Source organism: Urocitellus parryii, chromosome 1 (genome assembly GCF_045843805.1).
Source record: "Urocitellus parryii isolate mUroPar1 chromosome 1, mUroPar1.hap1, whole genome shotgun sequence".
Lineage (NCBI taxonomy): Eukaryota > Metazoa > Chordata > Mammalia > Rodentia > Sciuridae > Urocitellus > Urocitellus parryii.
The window spans coordinates 77239649-77261143 of NC_135531.1; the positions used below are offsets into that span (position 1 = coordinate 77239649).

The 21495-nt window shown below is 35.3% G+C and overlaps 1 protein-coding gene across 3 annotated transcripts in view; it reads right to left on the minus strand.

Moving 5' to 3' along the window:
* Nucleotides 1-11121: 11121 nt before the first annotated feature.
* Nucleotides 11122-21495, minus strand: part of Skic3 (SKI3 subunit of superkiller complex) — a 96582-nt gene continuing 86208 nt past the window's right edge. For all 3 annotated transcript variants that reach the window (XM_026385897.2, XM_026385895.2, XM_026385896.2), the window contains 3 exons: nucleotides 19280-19410; nucleotides 17521-17644; nucleotides 11122-14792 (listed from right to left, as the gene is read on the minus strand). In XM_026385897.2, coding sequence (XP_026241682.2) covers nucleotides 14718-14792; nucleotides 17521-17644; nucleotides 19280-19410 — 330 coding nt within the window. In that variant the 3' untranslated portion in view covers nucleotides 11122-14717. The remainder of the gene's footprint in view (nucleotides 14793-17520; nucleotides 17645-19279; nucleotides 19411-21495) is intronic.

Sequence of the window (21495 nt, forward strand, 5' to 3'; positions counted from 1 at the left end):
ATTTTGCCAGAGAAATGTTAGAGTTCGTAAACAAGTCTGGATGGTGCCTGGCAAAATGTCAGAGGGAGTGGTTTGAGAAGTAACAAAAGCGAGCCATTAAGTGTGGAGATTCCTTATTGGTTGATTGATGTATCTAGTTTATGCTAATTAAGATAAGCTGTGCAAAATGTATAAATAGCTCTGTTGCCCTACAATAAACGGCTCCCATTCCTGCTGTATCAACGTACACAAGTTATTCGTCACCCCCCGGCTATTTTGCTGCAGCCGGACTGCGGCAAGGGTGGACCCAAGTTCTGTAGGGTCTAAAGCTTTTATATATATTGCTTATATATATATTGCTGATGTCCGGTCATGATGCCAGATGAGTTTGCACAGTAGTCTGTAGAATATTTTAGGAAGTAAATGCTACATTGGGATAATACCAGTAATTCAACTCCATGCACAATTGTGAACAACATTGAATACATTGCTCTAACCAAATTTATCTCAAAGATGCCCATAGTCACTCTAGCACCACCTGATGTAAACCAAAGGAGTAGAAAAATGCAGTGAGGGCTGGGGATGTGGCTCAACCTGTGGCGCGATCGACTGGTATGCGTGGGGCACTGGGTTTGATCCTCAGCACCACATAAAAAAATGAAAAATAAAGATGTTGTGTCCATCGAAAACTGAAAAATAAAAATATTTTTAAAATTCTCTATCTCTTCTCTCTATCTTAAAAAAAGAAAAATGCCGTGGTTTTAATCAATTGTCTTAATCAATTATGATTAAAACATCTACACATATTATAATGACCATGTAAATTTGTGGCCAGGGCCCATGTAAGTGAGTGGCTCTGAAGCTCAAGAGCCATTGATTGTTATACAGTAAATTCATCTATGCTCAGGGGACAGTGAAGATAGGACTCCCTCCCCTTGCATTTATTTTGCTATGGATGGAAAAAGCTAATAACCATGAGCAATACTCCTTTCTTATCAGCTCACTATGCATGGGATTGTATTTTATATCAAATGACATTTCTGAATCCTGTGAGAAATGTCAAACTTCCCTCCGTTTCAGCATTACAGAATCTTCATACCCACACTGTAGACTCTACATCAAAATATTTCAAGTAGCTCTTACTTTACGCACAAACACCACGTAAGCCCTTTTGCACAGCTTAAGTGTTCTTCTGACTCCCAGCATTTTCTGCCTCTTAGTAAAACTTACTCTTGGAAAACATAGGGGAAAATCCCTTGACATTGGTCGTGGCAATGTTTTGGTAAAATATCAAAAACACAGACAACAAAAGCAAAAATAAATAAATGGACCTATATCAAACTAACAGTTTTCCATACAGCAAAGGAAGCAATAAACAAAATGAAAAGACAACATATGGAATGGTAACATATGGAATGTATAAGCAGGGGATAATCTCCAACCCCTTCCCCTGTTCTCCAAATTCATAATATATGCTCAAGTCTTTTATATAAAGTGGTGTCATACTTACATGAAATCTATGTACAATCTTCCTGTATGTGAGGTGCTGGGGATAAACCCAGGTCCTCACACATGTGGGGAACATGCTTATTGAACTACATGCCCAGCACCTCCCATATACTTTAAATCATGTATATATTACTTATAATACTTAATATAATGTAAATGCTATGTAAAAGTTTTATTACACCAAATTTTTTACAGAATAATAAAAATATCTACATGTTCAATAAACATTTTTATATTTTTGATCCATAGTTGGTTGAATGCATGGATGAAGACCTGCAGATATAGAAGGCTGATGGTATTTATAACATATATTTTGATAGGCAATTAATATCCCCAAATAGGAATATTATATAATTTAATGGCAAAACATAAAAACAAAGCAAAACAACAACCCCCTTCCCCCAAATAACCCAATTTGTACAATGAGCAAAGACCCTAAGTAGACATTTTTCCAAAGATACACAAGGCCAACAGGTACATGGAAAGGTCCTCAACATCACTAATCATCATAAAAATGAAAATCCAAATCACAAAGTGGTATTACCACACATCAGTTAAAAGGGGTAATCTCAAAAAAGCCAAATGATAACTAGAATTGGTAAGCGTGCTGAGAAAAGGAAACCCTAGCACACTGTTAGTGGGATTATAAATTGGTACAGCCAATATAGAAAACAGTATGAATGTTCCTCATAAAATTAAAAAGAAATAAGAGCATTATATGATCCAGCAGCCCCATCACTGGGTATATATCCAAAGGAAATGCAATTCGTATTTTTGAAGAGGTACTCTTGAAGGGTATCTTGCATGTTCACTACACAAGTCAAGATATGGAAACAACCTAAATGTCCACTGACAGATGAATGGATAAAGAAAACATGGTATACATACAAAGTGGAATTTTATTTGGTCTTTAAAAAAGAAAGAAATCCAGCCAGGCACCATGGCGCATGCCTGTAATCCCAGTGACTCTGGAGGCTGAGGAAGGAGTATTGCAAGTTCAAAGCCAGTCTCAGCAATTTAGCGAGGCACTTAGCAACTTGGTGAGACTGTCTCTAAATAAAATATTAAATAAAGGGCTGGGGATGTAGCTCAGTGGTTCAATTCCTGGTATCAAAAAAAAAAAAAAAAAAAAAAAAAGGAAATCCTGCCAAAATGGATAAACTTAACGGACCTTATGCTACATGAAATAAGGCAGTCATAGAAAGACAAATACTTCACAATCTCTCCTATATGTGAAATCTAATGAAGTCAAACTTACAGAAACAGAGAAGAATAGTAATTTCCAGGGGCTGGGGAGTGGGGTGAAGGAAGAATTTCAGTCTGTGTTAGTCAACTGTCACTGGAATAAAATGCCTGAGAAAATCAATATAAAAGGAGGAATGATTTATTTTGGTCTATGATTTTGAAAGTTTCCATCTATGTTCACTTGGTCCATGTGCTTTGCAGTACATCATGGTGGTGAGAGTGTGTGGTGAAGAAAGTTTGTTCACTTCATGGGATCTGGGAAGCAAAGAGGGAGAAGAAAGGGCCAGGATTCCAATTTACCCTTCCAAGGTACTCATCCAATGACCTCACTTCCTTCCACTAGGCCCCACTTTCTAAAGGTTCTACCATCTCACAATAGCACCACAAGCTGGTAACCAATCCTTTTTAGCACATGGCCTTTAGGAAACACCTTAATATCCGAACCATAACATAATCAAGGGGTACAAACTTTATAAGATTATTAAGAGAGGTTGTTCTGCTGTGCAGGAGCTGAGGATCCCAAGCAGGCCCGACTCCTGAGAACCAATAAATGGAACTGTTAACATTCAGGGATATAGCCATTAATTTTACTGAAGAGGAGTGGGAATGCCTTCAGCCTGCTCAGAAAAACTTATATAGAGATGGGATGTTAGAGAACTATAGAAATATGGCCTTCCTGGTTTTCAGCAGACACAACATCTTTGTTTGTATGTGGTGCTGAGGATTGAACCCGGGCTGCACGCATGCCAGGCAAGCGCGCTACCACTTGAGCCACATCCCAGGCCCAAGAATAATACACCTTTTATGAATAAATTGTGCAGTGGTGAAGGCGATCCCCCACTCACTGTCTTGACAGGGTCACAGTTGAGAAAAAGTGTTGGCAAAGCCGCTCTCCCACTGTCTTGACAGGGTCACAGTGAGGATAAATGCTGGCAAAGCCACGCTGGTTGGTGGGTAACCGAAACCATGAGACCCTTTTTTATGTAATTGGGACTTTGCATTTTCACGCTTATGTTTCTCACAGGAGGCATGAGTATGTTAAATGCCAAACAAATTAAATTTCAGATGGCTAGAACAAAACAGGTAGTTCATGCCTTGGAAGCTGTTCTGCTACCCACCCCTCAGCATATCAAGGACAAAATAAAAGGCTATTCTTCTATCTTAGTACATTGTGGACAAACCTAATAACAGACAACAATCATCCTCTGAAAAACAAACTCTTTGAGAACTAGTGCACCTTGACTGAGAAACAAACTCTTTGAGAACTAGTGTACCTTGACTGAGAAACAAAAGAAACTCTCCTGAGAAAGCAGCTCAACCAGTTTTATGAGAATAAATTTAGGAATTAATTAAAATAGCTTTATAAGACACAGTTTTAGAATAATGTTAAAAATATTATTTTATTTAGATTCTTAAGTTTAGAAATTCTTAAATCTTTAGTTATATAGGTTTCTGATAAGCTTTAAGGATGATTCATAAACTTTAGGATATTTTAAATATAAGATTTAAAGGGACTTTTTTAGATGGGAATTTTAGATTAAAAATAAAGTGCAGGTGTACTTTAGGTTAATGATTAATTAGGAGACTTAGAGTCTGGTTACGTAGTTTGGCATTAGTTAATAAGGAAATAACATATCTTGGGAAAAATAGTAAATCTTGGGAAAATCTGAAGGATGTAAATTGGTGACATGTTTTTATTGATGATTCTGTACTTTGATGATTGTATGGCTGGGGGTCATATCCTGGAAGAATGTAGATTGGTGTGCTCTCAATCATGGTTAAGGAAATGTCATGTCTTGGCAAAGTTTTAAGTTATATAATCAATGATGTATTGTGAATCTATAATGATGAGAAAAATTGTAATAAAAAGGGGACCCAGAGAAAGCAGCTTTAGCTCTCTCTCTGAAGATTGCTCAAAGGGAATGACTCCTGTCTCATCATTTCGCCGACGCCACTCCTCCTTCGGGACTCCCTGGACCCTGCTGGGGCTGGCCCCTGGCAGTACAGCATGGTGACCTATTAAATACTACGTGGATAGTAAGGACACAGTTATTCTGCTAAGACAACAATGAATACCATGAGACATTTTTGCAGGTATATAATAATTTCATCCAAGTGAGTCAAGATATTGTAATGGGTTGTAGAAGTCCAGGATCTGACAGTACTGAATTTCCCACAGCTGGTGTACAAAAACAGAGCAACATTGTTATTAAGAACAAAGCATTTACAAAGTTTTGTGTGAGTTTAGCAATCAAAGCATAACAAAATTATCTAGAGTACATTCTAACCCCATTTGAGCCAACATCTGTTTAGCTGAGGCTGTTAATGGTTTTATATCCCCCCAAGTAACTGGAGTTAAAACATCTTGGGTTCCTCTTTTAATGTTTCTCCTCTTTTGAGGTGAATGATTGTTCTCTTGTTTGGAGGGACTCTTCTCTTCCAGGGTAAAATGAAACTTACGAATCAGCTTGTCAAGTCCCTGATGTACATTTACAATTGCTATATTTCATGCATCAAGCTAGAGTCCAAACAGGAAATGCTGGCATAAGTGTAGCAGTCTATGCTTTATCCCATGTGATCAAAGGCATAGGATCTTGTTATGCTGGTCAGGTGGAGTCTTATATATTACATAATTTTTTTGGTAATGGCTGTTTGAGAATAAAATGTCTATTCAATGCAAAAAAAAAAAAAGATTATTAAGAGAGAGCTAATGTATAGCATGGTAGTTATATTAGTCCATATCCCCTTATTATAACAAAATACCTGAGGTAAATTTATAAAAACTTATTCAGCTTACAATTCTGGAGATTCAAGGGCATGGTGCTGGCATTAGCTCCGTTCTGGAGATAACCCATGGTAAATAGCATCACAATGGAAGAAGCATATGCAAGAGCCAATAATCCCATCACCAGACAGGAAACTAAAGAAACTGGGAAATGATCAGGTGTGGTTTATTTCCTTCCTTCCTTCCTCTCTCTCTCTCTTTTGATGGTACTGGGGATTAAACTCAAGGATGCTCTACCACTGAGCTACATCTCTATCTCTCCATAAGTCTCCCAGGCTGGTCTAAAACTTGCTATTCTTCTGTCTCAGACTCTAAAGCAGCTGGAATTATAGGTGTGTACCATCATGCCTACCCAGGCTTGTTCTTTTATAATAACCCTCTTACAATAACTCTAAAGCTCCACAAAAAATATTCTTAATCTTTTCTGAGCATAACAAACCCAATAACCTCCCACTAAACTACACCACTTAAAAGTTCCACTATCTCAGCACCACCATATTGAGGACCAAGCCTACAGCACATGACCATTAGGGAAACTAACACATCCAAGCCATAGGCAGTGAGCATAGTTAAAAACATTGTACTGTATCCTTGAATTTGCTAAGAGTAGATCTTAAGTGTTTTGATCTCTCTCTCTCTCTCTCCTCTCTCTCTCTCTCTCTCTCTCTCACACACACACACACACACACACACACACACACACACACACATACACACACATATAGTAACTGTGAGGTGAAGGATATGTTAATTAACCTCATTGTGGTAATTATTTCACTATGCATATGTATATCACAACACCATATTTTATAGCTTAAATACATACAACAATGGAAATTTTTTAGCTGGCTCTTTGTGGAAAAATTTAAATATTCTTACTCAAGACTAAGTAAGTTTTAAATGTTTTGCTTCTCCATTAAAATGAAGACAAGGCCTTCACCTGACTGCATATGTAATTACCTTCTCAGCCCCACTATGAGGTGGATATGCTGCTCTAATAGCTAGGAGTGGAGCAAGGCCCAAGGTCAAAGAAACAGAATCCCCAGAGTGTTCCACATGCCAGTAACCCTTCCATCTTTTATAGAAGCAGCATCCAAAAACACCAAAAGGAAGAATTTGATCCATAATACATATGCACATATATATGCAGTGTTGTTACCTTACTAACTTACCAAATTTTAGTGAGGTATTACTTTTTATATCTTTCCATCCCTCATACACTTATGTGCTAGGTACTGTGGAGACAATACTAAACAATCAGAACATGGACATTGGCCTTAGGGAACTTACAGTTCAGGGAATAAAAACAATAATTAAATTTGCAAATATATGGGCAAGTACAGGGTATAATGAGAACATCTGGGAAGGTATTTAGCAAACATGGGGAATCAGGCAGAGGCATTTTCCAGAAGGAAGAATGTCTATATTGAGAACTTAAAAGTATAAGGGAGAGAGGCTTGATTGGTGGAGGTGGGGGTCAGGCAGATGAAGCAGCCTGAGCAAAGGCCTGAGAGAATGGGGACTACAGGAACTACAGAGGTTCAATGTCGTCCAAGTGTCGTGGGAGGTGGGAGATGAAGAGCAGAAGAGGTGGATAATGACAGAGAACGCTGGAGAAGGTAGGGGGAGGGGGCCCAATAACAAAGGGCCTTGTAATGCATGTTGAGAAACTTGGACTATATCTCAAGGACCAAGAGTAACCTTTAAAGCATAACTTTGGAGTTTTAGCTTTCTCATCTTAAAATGAAGATTATAATACTATACCTACCTTGTAATTATTGAAAGAATGAGAATAAACATTGAGCTTTCACTAGATATCAAACACTGCTTAATGCTATCTAAATGGATTAAATTTTTTAGTTTACCAGATATCTAACACTGAGGCACATGAGAGGTAATTTATGTATGGTCATACAGCTAAAGGGAGCCAGGATTTGAACTCACCAGCCCAGAGAATTTGATATTAAACATTGTTATACTACTTCTATGTAGGTAGATTATCTAATATTGGTGTCTAACACATAGCAGGTACTATACTTGATATATGAAATTAACAAAAGTAAACAGAGCTTTCAATTTTGTGGGGAAAGAAAAACAGGTCCCATGGTACTTTTTCACATAACTCTGATTCAGATCATTAATTAAAAATAACTTTGAGTTTTGAAAAAGTGCTTTTACCACATATGAGAAAAAAACACCATGTCTTACAATAATTCTAGCAATACACAAAAGTAGAAAGAAGGGCAAAATATAGATTTCTCCTGAATCAAATGTTAGTGATAAAGCCAGGCACAGTGGCACAAACCTGTAATTCTAGCAGCTTGGGAGTCTTAGGCAGGAATATCATGAGTTCAAAGTCAGCCTCAGCAAAAGCAAGGCACTGAGCAACTCGGTGAGATCTTGTCTCTAAATAAAATACAAAATAGGGAATGGGGTTGTGGCTCAGTGGTCAAGGGCCCCTGAGTTCAATCTCCAGTGCCCCGCCCCCAAATTTTAATGATGAACTATTCCTGTTTTAAAAGTAATTCTTTCTATTGTTTTGGGGTAAGGAAGCCAACAGCTGAAGAGGAAACTGTGTGGGATGCTGATGCCAATGGGCAATAATTTTTTTTAATCTATTTTTATTTTATTTTATTTTTTTTATTGGTCGTTAATGGGCAATAATTCATATTTCTTCCATTAAGTACTAGGGATCAAACCAAACCCAATACCCCTTATACCAAGTAAAAATCGTTAGGATCCACATAGGAGGTGCTTCCCCAAAAGTAATGCACTGTATTCACATGGCAAATGTTTATGGCTAGACTTCAAGTGGGTGGCACTGCATGGCACTAGGCAAACCCATAATCCTGCAACTCAAAATGACTGCTTCACCAAGGAATCTATCTAGTGTCTATGCTGTATTCCATTACTTAGTTTTCGTAACACCAACAAAAAATCTTCAAGAAATATGGCATGGATGGGTGGGTAGGTAAAAGAGTAAATAGAAAAGAGGAACACACACACACACACACAAACACATTTGTGAGGTTTTAACCAACTATTTCCTCTGAAGGGATTAATTTATAACTAAAGAAGCGCAAGGTCCATCAAAATCAAGAAAGTGTCAGGCACCTAAGATATGGAAGGGCCAAAGGGGCTGGGGAAGCTGATGGACTCTGGGAATAGGTTAGAGGACACTAAAGAGAAAACCAAAGGTGGTGATGTGTCTGGGGCAGTAGGACACGCCTATAATCCCAGCGGTTTGGGATGCTGAGACAGGAAGATCCTGAGTTCAAAGCCAGCCTCAGCAACAACATGGCGCTAAGCAACTCAGTGAGACCCTGTCTCTAAATAAAATACATAAATAGGGGTGGGGATGTGGCTCAGTGGTTGAGTGCCCCTGAGTTCATCCCCAGTACCGACCCCAATAAGTAAGTAAGTAAATAAATAAATAAAATAAAATCAAAAGTGGTGATGTTATCAATGATTAAATCAAACCATTAGCTTACTTTGGTCCTAGTTTCTATGAAGTTCAAAGTCTAAGTATGGAGTATTCCTTGTCATTACACAGGTTTTAATTTTTAGTTATTTCTTTGGAGGAGGGTTTCCTAAATGTCCTCCTTAGAATTGATTGTGTCAAATGGTAAATGGTAGCATCTGAATAAAGCTTGTTAGGATAACTATGTCTCAAAGATACATACCTCATTTTTTTCACATTTCTTTGAGCTAATAGAAATTAGCAAAATTTGACAATAATATCAGAAAAAAAATGTTTTAGGCAGATTCCACTTACCTAATATAAAATTTTAGAAACTAAATTCTGTGCCTTTTTTTCCCCTATAAAATGAGGATATCTAGTGACTGGAGTTGTGGCCCAGTGGTAGAGCACTTGCCTAGCATGTGTGAGGCAGTGAGTTAGATTGTCAGCACTGCATATAAATAAATGAATAAAATAAAGGTCCATCAACATCTAAAAAAATCCTTAAAAAATAAAGACATCTACTGTAAAAATGATGCGAATTGAAGGAGGTGCATGGTAGGCATTCAGTCTATCCCTGCCTGTCAGTCTGTGGATGTTGAAGTTCTGGTGGGTCAAGGTTACTACCTCATAAGCACAAAAGGCTCCTCTGGAAGCAGGTGGTTGGCTGGTACAGTATAAAGAGCCTTGGCAATGCTAGATCTTACTTAGGCTTCCCTGGAAGCTACTTGACTAGCACAAAAGCTTATTATAGCTTACATATTCTTAATATTCACAAATTATTCACCATTGCTCATAATTCATTATGAGGGCCCATTGCATAGATAATTCATTCTGAATCTACTTCTTAGACAGAAAAGCCTTGCAACCATAAACATAGTACTTGTTCTAAGGCACTGTAGGGATAACCTTAGGCAATTCAGAAATACACTTATCTCCTTCTTATAGAAGGAAATTTATATTATTTGTGACAATATAAATTTGCCTTGTCAGCAATGTTTTTTTCTGTCTAACCTCCTCCTCTTCTTTCCACACACACAAAAAAACCATCTGCTCCATCTGGCTTTTCTTTTGTGCCCAGACATTTGTGTCCCAAACATAAGACAAATTAGCATTGCCAGGAATGCACATATGCAACAAAACATGTAACTAAGTCTGTGAAGATTAAAACCTACTGTAGTTGTCTTTTTTTCCACACCCCTCAACTTTCCAGGTCAATTTCCAAATTTCTGAAGGTACCATTTATATAAAGACTATTTGTACTTTTTTCTTTCTAGATCTATTAAATCAAACAGATTAAGATCAGTCTTTTCGAGCTGGGGTTGTGTCTTCATGGTAGAGCGCTTGCCTAGCATGTGTGAGGCACTGAGTTCCATCCTCAGCACAACATAAAAAATAAATAAAATGAAGGTATTGTGTCCATCTACAACTAAAAAAAATTTTAAAAGATTAGTCTTTTCAATAAGGCTACACTGTAGTTTCCAGAAATGCTTGATTGTCTGATACTAAACTATGCAGCATTTTTCTCCATACTAATTAAGCAATGATATATTTTGTATGTCAGAAGGGAAGGAAATTGTATTAAAAAGAAAGGGTCTTAGAAACTCAAGTTATTTAAGCTACCTGTGAGTCAGATATTAAAATAATGTTTTATTTAAAGTGGCGGCCTTTCTATAAGAAGTATAACCTATTGGACATGTAGTAGGCACATAAAATTACATTCAACTATGTATAAATGTTGGCTTCCATCAAAGTACTGAGTGAAGACCACTTTTCTTCCCAGAGTCTCAGCCCCCAAACCTCTTTCCCTTCCTTTACCATAAGCCTTTTTGCAGAGTGGTTCTACCCTAAGGTTTGCAAGCACAAGGGAACCGTGTTCAGTGGAAATTAGAGCCACTGTTTCACATGTGCTGTACCATACAGTTTATATCCACAGTTTTGCTTCAGCTCACTTCTGACTTGAAAACTTTGGTGACATTATTTGAACACTAGAAGTTTGTCATTAGAAATCTGGTTCAAGGCTCTGATTTTACAAATACACAGAAAAAACTAAAGGCCAAGAGTGAAGACTTACCCAGTCATGTATCCATTTAACAGTAAAACAGGTTGAACACACTTCTTAGTTTTTGTGAGTATAATTTAATGTAGTTTTGGTTTAAGAGAATTTAGAGTGAAGTACTTATCAATGGTGTTGGTGATAGTATGTGGTTAATACCACATTGGGTAACAACAGTTCAGATATTAACTATTAGAGAAATCGACAGCCATATTCTTAAGAGTCAAGTCTGTTTTCACAGTAAAACTATTTAATAACTCGTCATCTATATCTTATCACTTCTCTTTAACAATAATTTAGATGATCTCTAATCTCAGGGATCTTATGAAACTGGAAGTAAAAGATATATGTATTCATTTTAACAGTATACACAATTAGCAGTTAACTTTCCATTGCTGCTAAGACAAATCATCAAATTTAATGGCTTAAACAACAGAAATTACTAAATTACTAATCTTAAAGTGCTATAGATCAGTTCTGTAGGTCAAGAGGTCCAACCTGGGACTCACCAGGCTATAAGCAAGACGTCAACAGGGCAGCATTCCTTTCTAGGGGCTCCACAGAAGAATGCTTCCTTGCCATTTAGTTTCTAGAAGTCACCTCCTTCCATGACCAATGGCCCCTTCCTCCATCTCTAAAATCAGCAATGTGGGCTCTCTCTGACCTGCTTCTACTGTCACATCTCTCTGAAATGCTCTTTGCTTTTAAGGACTTTTTTGATTAAATTGGTTCCATGTGGATAACACAGGAGGTTCTCCCCATTTCAAGGTCTATACATTCAACCAGATCTGCAAAGTCTCCTTCTCCCTATCTTCACAAGTGCAAGGAATTAGGACATGAAAATATATAGGCACCATTATTCAGCCTACCATAAGCAGAAACGGTAGGATACTTTTTCTTATTACCCACTTTATCTTCAGAAAAATTAATTTAATTATGTTCTTATAGTAAATATTACATACAGAGAATATATGTGGTAAAGAATGAAGCCTAAATTATTTTCTTTTACTGAAGCAAACTCAGTAAAGATCAAGACATGCCAATCATGTCACAGTCCAGTGGTGTAATATGGAACCAAATCCTTAGGGATACTCCAATTTTAATTCTCTCTCTTCTAGCACCATTTTTCTTCACTAAAACAAATTGCTATTTTCAATTCTGAGTTCAAAATTAATTTTAAAAAATTATTTTAAATGTTTCCTAATAGCTATTTATTAAAGAAGAAATGTACCTACTTCAAAACATTTTAAGATCCAAGTCAGGTACGGTGGTGCCTGCCTAAAATCCCAGCAACTTGGGAGGCTGAGGCAGAAGGATTTAAGTTCGCAAATTAGCAAGTCCCTGTCTCAAAAAATAAAAAGGACTGGAAGCATAGCTCAGTAGTAAAGTATCCCTGGCTCCAATCATCACTACAAAAACAATCAATGATAGTCAAATGGTGGATATAAAATAAAAGCAAATACACCATAATTCTCAAATAAGATATAACAAAAAAATTAAACACTAAGATAAATGTTAAATGTTGGCACTTTAGGAAACAATCTTGAGTCTAATTACACTTATGTATAAACTCCAAAAAGAAATCCTGGCCACTTTTTAAAGTTTCTAGAATCTGAAAACACTATTTATTTCAAATTTTGTTTTAAGTATGCTGTTTAACATTGCTCTCATTTATTAACTAGAATTAAATGATAACATTAAGAATTCAGCCTAAGTTCAGCACAAAGTAAGCTTTGTAAAAATTACATGATTAAGAATGATTTAAGGCTCAAAATGGGCAGCAATTTTAAGAGAAAGTAATAAACAAAATTTTAAAGAAGATGTGTACATGTAAATGCAAAAAAAGAATGACCTGGGATGATATCAACTAAGGGTTGTTACAACTCTCCATTTTTTTGTAGAACTGAGGTTTGAACCAATAAATGCCTTACCACTAAGCTACATCCAGCTCTTTTTATTTTTAATTTTGAGACAAGGTCTCACTAATTTGCTTAGGGACTCACTAAGTCGCTGAGGCTGGCCTGGAACCTGTGATCTTCTTGCTCCAGTCTCCTGAGTTGCTGGGATTATAGGTGGGAGCCACCACGCCAGCTTCAAGTCTTCTTTCTAACCTGAGACTGAGGTTCTGGGAAGCCAGAATTTGGCAAGCGAGTCAAAAGGTTACCCCTTAATTACAGGCCTGGAGCAAAGCTAATCAAGACCACACTGTAGGTGGAAGTAACCTTGTGAAGCAAGTGACACCCAAGAAAGTGAATGGTGGATAAGAATTGAACCAAGCATCCAGGCAGATGGAACAAGTCCACTCAAGATGAAAAAGCTGAAGCATTTTCCTGAGGAAAGAGGAGAACATGGATACTCGGGTAGCATAGGCAGCCTTCTGCAGTGCATCTCTCACTGGCTTTGTGCCAGGTTGTTAAAAGAACCGAATAGGTTTGACAGTTATGAGAAAAAGGAACAAAGGAGCAGAAAATGACAGGTGCTTGATTTTGTTACAGAAACAAAGAAAAGCAGAATCATTAGATTAATCCAGTGGTTCATAAATCTGAACAAACATTAGCAGTTTTCGGGCATTCCTTTAAAATGCAAAATTCTAGGCTCCTCCGGTCTTTAAATATTCTGACAGCATAGGTCTGAATGATTATAACGTTCAGTCAAATTTGGGAAACACCAGATTATGGTTCAGTTTAATAGATTAGCCTCTAAAGTACAATTTATAGACTATTATCAATTTATATTATCTTACAAAGTAACACTGTGAAGCGGCTGGTTTAGAAAAACCACATACGTAAAATATAACCACATATCTTTGTACAATAAATAATATCTGTAGATGTCTGAAAATATTTTTAAAACTACAAATTCAAAGTAAGCAACATACAGCTTATTTAAAATGTAAAAGACTTTTTGAAAAAAACAGAAAACTGCTTTTAAGTTTCTCGATTTGAAATTTAGAAATTATCTCATAGTGATACTATAGAGTAAATAAGACTTTATTTCAGAAAATTAAGTCTTTTCATCAAAATTGAAGAATCTGCATGATCATTAAATACTGTCAGCACTATTTTCCAACATTTTCCATCGTTTTTAACTGAAGCCGCACACCTGAGTATTTTGAATTATATAAACATATCAATAGTAGTCAAAGACTAACATTTATATTATGCTTATTCAAGGGACTCTTGAGATGATACTCTAGCAAAACAGGTTACAGGATTATTTGGATTTCATGATGAGTTGGTATATGAACTCCAGAATTCATGGAAGAAATTAAATCTTAGAATTTATTTTTTATCAAATGAAAGTTCTGCTCTTTATATTATTTATAAAATGGCTATAAAGGCTTTATTGTAAGGGATTATCAAAAAAGATGTCCCATTATATACCATGCAAGATACAAAAAATCATGGTTTACAAGTAACTGTTGAGCAAATAAGGGAAACATGGTTTTCCTTTGTTATGGACTTCCCAAATCAAAAATAATTTTCTGGTTACAGTCATCTTAAGAGTTAATGGAAAATTACACCCTTAAATTAAGAGCTTTAACTTCTTTAGCTTAAAAAAAGGAATAAGAATGGATGATTACAACTATAGTTTTAAAATATGTTGCTCTGGGGAAAAGTCTTGATTCACAACTTCATTCTTACAGCTTTTTCTTTGTTTGCTCACTATAAGACAATCCACTGTTACTGTGAGGACAATTTCTGATTCAGTTCCAATGCTCTTGTATCTCTGTGAGTTTCAGCATTTTTTACCAACACCTATGGGAAATCACGTACAGGAATGTTAGGATTTTATTAACAGTATCCCAAGGACAGCAGTCTTAAAAAGACAACATTAAACTACACAAGAAAAAGTAATTATGTGCAATTTTTCAGTCATTTTTGCTGAAATAAACTGTTCAACCAAAGCTAACTTAAGAGAGAAGCACAATTTATTAGTATAGATGTCAATATTTTGATTGTTACATTGTTGGTCTGTAAGAAATTAAAGATTTTTTTTTTCGTGGCTTAGTTGACATTCCTGTCACCTCTAAACCCTTACCCAAAATGACTACTTTATGTATAGAACTGTCTAAATGACACTGGTCCCTGTTAAAGTCACAGCTTAGAATCTAGGCTCTAGATTTTATCAAGAATGTTTTCATGATTTTCAAATTTCTCAAACTAGAAGATTCAATTCCAGCTGATAATCTAATTCCTAAAATATTTTTTGGTTGTTCACTATCAAACACTGAAGGATCTGAGAAGCTAACAACATAGCCTGCCACCATTGCACGATACTGCCAGAAGATGAAGGACTCTTAGCTCAAAGACAAAGGTCTTCATTACTAATGATATGTCAAGTGACATGAGCATCAACTATTCCCTTGAATTAGTTTCAGCATTTTATACCAACACCTGTAGATGGATATACACAATTTCCCACCTACATAATGGGTTGCATTTACAAGAGGGAGGCCCTGAACCTAGATATTCAGATTTTTTATAATGGGAGTTTAATGTGATTAAGTAGTGCCTACCATTTGCTCTGGAGGGAGACGTTATCTTTGTCTCCCAAGGCTGTTCACTGTACAAACATCCTTAAAAAGATAATCTGGAACAGAGTAGTTAGGTCCCCTATTCACAGGATGTTTAGAAACACATGGTAAATAAACTATCTCCCAAAATTCATATGTAGTCTACCTTTTTGGTTTGTAATGTGTTGTTTATAATACCTTTCTCCAAGCATTGCTTTCTTTAGAACTTTTTAAATACTGTATATTTCATCAAAAGGTAAACAATATTTGCCTGTTGGAACTGAAAAGGGTTTTCATTAGTTTGACTGTTATTTTTGAAATTGTTGGCTAAAATTATAAGAATTCTAACCCTTTCCATTATTATAAGCTCTTCCTTTTTCAAAAGAATTTCAGATACATGTTTATATATTTAGATACCAGATCCATTCCATGAGGAGCAAATATTGTAACACACATTTTACCAAAAAAGGAAGGAAAAGCAAAACAATTTTTTTAAAGATCATGTGAGCATCCCATTAGATTCTACTACCTTTAACCCTATTCTATCTACCTATATGCTTAAGTTTAAATATTAATAAAAATAAACAACTAGCACCCAGTACCTTCTTTTATCCTTTTTCTTATTCTACATGTCATATTAGGGGAATGGATTACTATAGTTTAAACCAATGGTTCTCAACCATGGGCAATTATACCCCAAGGATCATCTGACAACGTCTAGAAAACATTTTTGGCTGGTGCAATTAGGGTAGCAGGGAGGAGGACAGTGCTAATGGCATCTACAGGTTAGAGGCCAGGGGTGCTGCTAAACATCCAGCTTTGTTCAGGATGGCACTCATTACTGCAAAGAATTATCCAGTCCAAAACCTTTATCAATAGTGCTGAGGTTGAGAAATTCTGGATTAAACAGATTGTATAGGATTTGTCATACTCCTACCTCAGGAAAAGAGAAACAAGCAGACACAAACAACAATGTTAATATGAGATCAATATGAACTTACAAATCCTTTTTTCTCTAACTTAGTACTTTGGAGTTTTCATTTAGACTTGCTTTTTGATAAAACATTTTATCCATTCAGTTCTAAAGATAGAGCAAAAGTAAAGAAAGAGAGGATAGCTAAATCATCCCATTCTGGAAAAAAAAAATGCTGTTTCTTGGTGCCACCTCAGGTTGAGTTTAGATGGACATACACATGTACTGCTATAAATTTCACTTGATACAGACTTTAGATGAGCGCCTCTCAACTTTTTATAAACCTCAGTACATCTGATGAATGATTTTTAAACTTGTGATGTTTTGATTCACAAATAAAATACTGACAATCAGGCCAGTTCCCTAAAATTCTACCCTGCTCTTTCATGTAAGAAAGCTTCTAAGAATACATTGATAGGTGTGAGGATAGTGATGAATCTGTTAAATTTTATTATAGGAAATTAAAAACTGAAACCTCTTGCCACCTATAGATAGTATCAATTATTTAGAACATACTTCACAACTGATCATGATTCCAATGTTTTAAACCAATACCCTAGACTGGCAATACTTGCTATTAGTTTGGATTTTGGTTTTGAAATGGGTATAGCTCAAAGAAAGCTTAGTACAGCTTTACTACATATAGGCATCTTGCATATACACAGGCTGAATTTATACTAACCTATTTTTAAACACAACTTTCAAAATCCTGCTATTTTTGTCAAAAACCCCAGCTTTTAATATTACAATACTAAAACGGGAATTTTATAAGTAACCCATGGTAAAATGCAAACTACTTATTTAACCTTCAAGTGATGTGCATAATTGTTTCTCTACTTTCAGTGAATGCAATGACAGATACTGTAGTAATTTGTTGGCCAAAGAATTATGTAGTTCATTTTTTTAAAATCCATCATAAAGTAGACTAATTTTGAAAAACAACTCTAAAGCTCTTAGGTCCAACATGAAAATATTTTAAATAAAGTCAAAGCCTTACATCAATGAGCTCATAGTCATTTTTGAAGTACAAGTGTCTTAGCAGGTACCAACGTGCAGCTGATACAATAGATTTCGGATATCCAGGTTGATATACCACTCTCTCCAAAAGTCGCCGAGTCTCTCTGGGAAAAAGATATTTATAATTAAGTTCAAAGCATGTAAATTAACAGGAGGTATTTCATATAATAGTCTTAACATATCATTTTTCTCATTCTTTTGAAGATGTCATACATGATTACTTTGTGATTTTTTTATTCAGATAATAAAAATTAATAACAATGACTAATATTTATTAAGTGCTTATAATGCACTAGGTATTTTATAATGTAGTATGTGTTTTACACAAATGGTTGTAATTTAATATTCACAACCTTATTAGGTGGGTTGCTGTTATTATTTCCACTGCAGATAAGCAAATTAAGGCTCATTCCAAGGGGTATGGGGAGAAGATCCTTATTTTATGAATACTTCTGGGTGAGGTACCTCTTATCTTTTCTGAAAGTAGGCAGAAAAATAAATCAATAATACAATGGTGACATATATTAGAACAAGAAATATTTAATATCTACACTAGAGGTTAAGTACATAATATTGGGTATTAATGGATGTTTTCAAGGATATGTACAATATATGAACTCATACAATAACATGTTGATTTACCATTACAATTTAATTTTTTCTTTACTAATTCATTAACATGAGATAGAAGGATATTATAGGTAGCAATTGTTTGAAACAGGAACTAAAGAACTTGTCTCGAAGAAGTTTTGACATAGGGATGATATAATGAACACACAGTTTTTTTCTTAGACTATACATTTATTTGTGCTGGTTTTAGAAATATTCATATTTATGGGAGGTGTAAGTTGCCCATAGTATGCACCAGCAGAAAAGAGTTCATTAGGAAGCTCATGGCCTAAAACATTTCTTGGTGAAATAAGTCACACATAAAATGGCCAAAAGTAAATATTAATTAACAGTCTTGGAAATGCTAATTAGTCATAGGGTCTTAATTCTTCCTTCATCTCTACTTTGTGATGTTTTTTGCCACATATTTATATGTATTAAACTCTACTTCTACAATAACTATTATGTTTCAGTATATTTGTTCCAAAATCACTAGTCTACTTTTGGTTGCTTTGTTATCACAGCTAGATGTTATTTTAAGAATTTTAAAATACTCGTGACTACTTTTTCATCCATATTACCTCTAAATAATTATCTTCACGTTTATTTTGTCAATACCCCTGACCTCCAATAAAAACATTGCTAATCTTTTTATATTTTAATTTGAGTAGCTTTTGGATTTTCTAGTTATGAAACCATGCTGTTTTCAAATGATATGTCAGTTTTTACAATATATATGACTTTTTCCATACTTCACTATATGAGCAAGAACTTCTATTAATGTAGCCTTGACCTTGAATTTTTCTGGTTTTGTTTCTTGGCTCATCCTAAAAGAGCAGAGAAAAAAAAAAAAAAAACAACCAAGGACTGCTTCACTGAAATGTTGTGATGCTACAAATCTCATATTTGTAGCTACTTAGCAAACTATTTTTAAACAAATATGAAATTTTATTTTTTCCTTTACCAGATTACTAACCAGCTGTTTTAGAGTAGAGGTATGAGAATAACTCCAAAGTTTGTTAAACTAGTTCATTAAGCTAATTATAAATCTTTCCTTGATTGTTTCTTAGAAGGCTTTAAAGTGAAGAAAGCATGGCCAAGAAAAAAAATGTACAAAAATCTCTTCATACCGTGCCCCCATTTTGCGGTTGAATTGTAACAAAGCTTGTAAAAAAACAGCTAGTGGGCAGAAACAAAGTTTCAAGGCCTCAGTTGTAGCCTCTTGAACCAAGGATGGCCAGTGATCACTGGAAACATTAGCCTGTAAAAATATAAAGTAAATATTAACGTTTCTGGCATAAAGTATAAAATTCAATATAATTATTAAAAAATAATGTAAGATCTAATTCCTGCTTTTAAGGAGTGACAAAACAGAGTAGACTCAGTGAGAGAAAGGGCTTATAAAGGAGGCATCATTTAAAAATGCTGACATATTTGTTAAAAGGAAATATAGCATTATACTACTAAAGTGAGTAAAATCTATCAGTTAGTAAGCCTTTGGTCCACCAAATAAACAAAAACATAAATAACATGATTAATTCTTTAACAGCAGTGATAAAGTTACATATTTCAAAAATTATTTAACGCGAGAGGAAACCTGAATTGTAATATTTTAATAAAAATCACAGTATAGAAGGTAAAAAGCAGATCAGAGAGAAAAAATTAAACCAAAGTTATCAATATTGAAAACTTAAAAAAAATTCACCTATGGAAGAAATGTTTATGTACATAACTTGGGTTACAAACTAGTTTTATAATATGTACTGACTCAAAAATATTATACCAAAGTATCTCCCTAGAAACAGTAACTGAAAATAAATGCTAACTAAATTACATAAGAAAAAAAACTAAATTTTTTTCATTAAAAATATCAAATTATAACCAAGATTTAATTACAGGTATTCATTATATACATTTGAATAAAGTTGATATCATGAGTCAATATCTAGTTCACTTCACATTTTAATAAAAGTCAATATATGAATCAACATATAGTCCACTGAAACACTAAATCATAAGAAAGAAAAATGTTAGAGAAATATTCTCTGAGTGCAGTGCTGGCAATAGTAATTATATAAAAATTTGTATTATAATTTCCTTATATAAAGGAAAAAGGTACTATTTATAATAAGCATACTAAACAATGTGATCAGAGTACACATTTATTTTCATTTCCCCTATCTCTTTAAAATTTATTATCTGAAGAAGACATTTTCTCTGTGCCTAGATAGAAATTAGAGTAGGTCCCATAACTCTTACATCAGCAATTTTTTTACATTCATTTACAAACATGGTTCCAATTACAATATCTTTCCGTTTCCAACATTTTGATCTTCATGCAAAGGTAACAGCTGCATCCCTCTCCCTACTCCCCTCAGCTCCAACGCTAGGGTGTGGTTACGGCAACAATAGGTAGTTTGCCCCTTTCTCTCAACACACCTATCTCTTCTTGCTAATGGTAGTTTCAGGTCCCTATGGAAATTTCAGAAGTGTATTTGATTAGAAGCATAGTAAGAAGGTATTACGTTATCCAGGCCTGATGGATATCTAAAGAACTTTTTTTCATGCTAGCTTTGTCAGACACTCCAAACTTAATGGGCAGTTGCTCATCTGCAGGTCCCCTACATAACTTGGGGGGCCCAGTGGAAAAGAAGAATAGGGTCCTTTGTTCAAAAATTAAGGAGTTCAAATGGTGACTACGAAATATTAAACCAAATGTGGAAATCTGTGTGACTGCATGGGACATATACCCTACTCATCTATAATTCTACTAACCTGGGCAAATGTACAGATGTTTCTTGATTAATGATGGAATTATGTTCTAATAAACTCACTGTAAGTTGAAAATATCAAAAGCCAAAAACTCATTAAAAATACCTAACCTGCCAAACATTACAGCTTAACAACCCAGTACACTGTAGAGTATTGGTTGTTTACCTTCATGAGTGCTTATATAAATGAGATGCAGCTTGCTGCTACTCCTCAGTATCAAGACAAAGTATTACACTGCATGCCACTAACCCAGGAAGGATCAAAATTAAAAAATGTGAGTACAGTTTCCATTACACACACACACACACACACACACACACACACACACACACACAGAGTTAAGTTTCTTTAATGTTATGAAAGCTGTGTGTGTATGTATATCCATACAAAGCTTTCACGCCATTAAAGGTAAGAAATCACGAAGTTGATTATCTTAAGTTTAGGGCCATCTGTATTATATTCCTCTTATTCCACATCCTCTAGCAATGTGGAAAAACCTCTAGCTGCCTTTCTGCTGAGACCCCCTTAACCCTATAAAGTGGCTCTACCCAACAGGAACTAAGCTAACTCCTGT